We start from the raw sequence: 2,294 nt of genomic DNA, 5'->3' as shown, positions 1-2,294 counted from the left end.
TACGTAGAAATGTAATATTGTTTAATATGGGCATGCATGCAAAATATTTATAGACACGTAGGTCTTTAGTTAGATAGTTTGAAATTAGCTAATTAAATGTTTTTACATTGTGTATGTTTTACAAACCTATATATTATATAAATGATCACTTATATGTGACATAAAATATAGATAATAGATTATATAAATCATTTATATAAATGATTACAAAAATACATAATAAAAAATACATAATTCTATCAAATAATTTTTTTTTTTTTTTTAAAAAAAAACTACCTCGGCAACTAGTTACATGAATTTTATTTAGGGTCCCCATATGAAATTAAAATTACGTAACTTTATTTTTTTCAATAAAGTGAGACAAAAACATAACTTAAATTTGTTTTATTTAGGGCCTCGTAACAAATTACAATCTTTTATTGAGTTGTTTAATATAAGTTGGTTTAGGTTTTGCAACTTTATATTAGAGTACATGTTATTAAATAAACAACGAACGTATAAATTCTTTTCCAGTACGGTACCCATGACAATGGTATATAATTTTGTATTATAATGTGGTTTAGGGTTTGAAATACCGCATTACTTCAAGTCATGTAAACTTTTAGTAGAAAAAACAACAAATCAGAATGAAATAAAAGAATAACAATAAAGTAGTTAACAACAATTTACTTATTCACTGTTAGGGTTCCAATGGGCCATAGTTATGCATTTATGTTTACGTTTAGCTTAATTCTTATATATTTATGTGGTAATTCATGTGCCACTTACTATTTTTACCACTAAAATTAAATTTGATTATTATTAATGTAACAGTGTTACTTAAATTATCATCTCTTTATAAGTTTACACAGTATTTATCGGGTCGGTCATTAAACAATTTAATTTGATTACCGTTTAGATAATAATCAATTTGTAAGAAAGCTGTGTGCATGAATTAATTTGCCTAAATATTTTCACTTTTGTAGGCAATTCAATCTTTCATTCCCAAAGTGGTGAAACAACTTGCGGTGAACTTGAAACGCATTCATGGGCTGGGAGTAAAAAAAGTAGCAGTGACAGCTTTACAGCCTTTAGGATGTCTCCCTAGGAGCACGGCCATGGCCTCATTCCGACAATGCAATGGAACCATAAACTTGCTCGTGAATTACCACAACCTCTTGTTGGAAAAAGCCGTGGCTACGTTGAATAACGAAACCAACGACTCTCCTTTCCTCATTCTTGATCTCTATGCCTCCTTCATGTTCGTAATCGAGAACAAAGGTAAAAGCCCAGGTGATTATACAATTGCTTTCATTTGTAAGTCTTAAATATATTGGAGAGAGAAGAGAGAGAGAATAAGCATATAATGGACTACATTGTTAGAGAACTGATATTGATGTGATTACATAGACCTCTATTTATAGAAAGGTTATGAGTGATAGACAAATAACCTAGTAGACCTAGAATACATATAATAAAGTAAATAATCCTAGAATAATATTCTTAACAATAATAATTACTCAAAAGATTTTAGTGTATGGGCTTGATGAAAACAGTGTGTAGGCTGGGTTGGTGTTATAGGTTTGGGCCTTTGTCGTAGGTTACCCCATGATCAGTGTGGCCGTTGAGAGCCATTTTGAATTAAATTATTTTGGTTGGCTTTCAGGAATCAAAAACAAAGTGATTTCAATTTGTATCTTCATTTTGTGCAGGAAGTAGAAAGTTTGAGAACCCATTGAAGCCATGTTGCTTTGGCATAAGCAGCGATTATAACTGTGGGAATGTGGATGAGAGTGGGGCCAAAAAATATACTCTTTGTAAGGACCCCAAAGCATCATTCTTTTGGGACGGTGCGCACCCTACGCAGGAGGGATGGAATGCTGTGTATTCAGCTCTGCAACCCACTCTTGAACACCTTTACTAGGGTTACCAAAAACAAATGGAGTGGACTTAGTTGTTTGTTGACCATTTCTGCTTCATGCATGGTTTAGGGCTGTGTATTTAAAGCAATTTCTATCTGAATTAATGCTAATCATTCGGGTACGTAGGAAAATTGCTAATATATATATATATAAAATAATAATAATAAAAGTTGTTTTCCTTTTTCTTTTTTAAATACCACGACTCTTCTAGTTCTGGGTATGGTTTTTCATCTCCCATGGTTTTAGAATGCTAGCTATTAGGGCAGCTAGTGTCTACAATCTAAAATATTTTCACCAGAATAGGAATTTTCCATTGACTTAACATGTTCCTTGTCGATTTTCCTTTTCCACGGATCCACTGCTAGCCAATGATCGAGTTTTTCCTTTATCATC

At 32.1% G+C, this 2,294-nt stretch overlaps 1 protein-coding gene across 1 annotated transcript in view; it reads left to right on the top strand.

Annotated features, from left to right (window-relative positions):
• The window catches only part of LOC132162088 (GDSL esterase/lipase At5g03610-like), an 8,352-nt gene extending 6,369 nt beyond the window's left edge, over positions 1 to 1,983 (top strand). The window contains exons 4-5 of the mRNA XM_059572337.1: positions 966 to 1,272; positions 1,692 to 1,983. Of these exons, the coding sequence (XP_059428320.1) occupies positions 966 to 1,272; positions 1,692 to 1,903 (519 nt within the window). The 3' untranslated portion in view covers positions 1,904 to 1,983. The remainder of the gene's footprint in view (positions 1 to 965; positions 1,273 to 1,691) is intronic.
• The last annotated feature ends 311 nt before the right edge of the window (positions 1,984 to 2,294 follow it).

The sequence above is a fragment of the Corylus avellana genome, chromosome ca9, assembly GCF_901000735.1.
Source record: "Corylus avellana chromosome ca9, CavTom2PMs-1.0".
In the NCBI taxonomy this organism is placed as follows: domain Eukaryota; kingdom Viridiplantae; phylum Streptophyta; class Magnoliopsida; order Fagales; family Betulaceae; genus Corylus; species Corylus avellana.
This window is presented reverse-complemented; position numbering and strand designations above follow the sequence as displayed.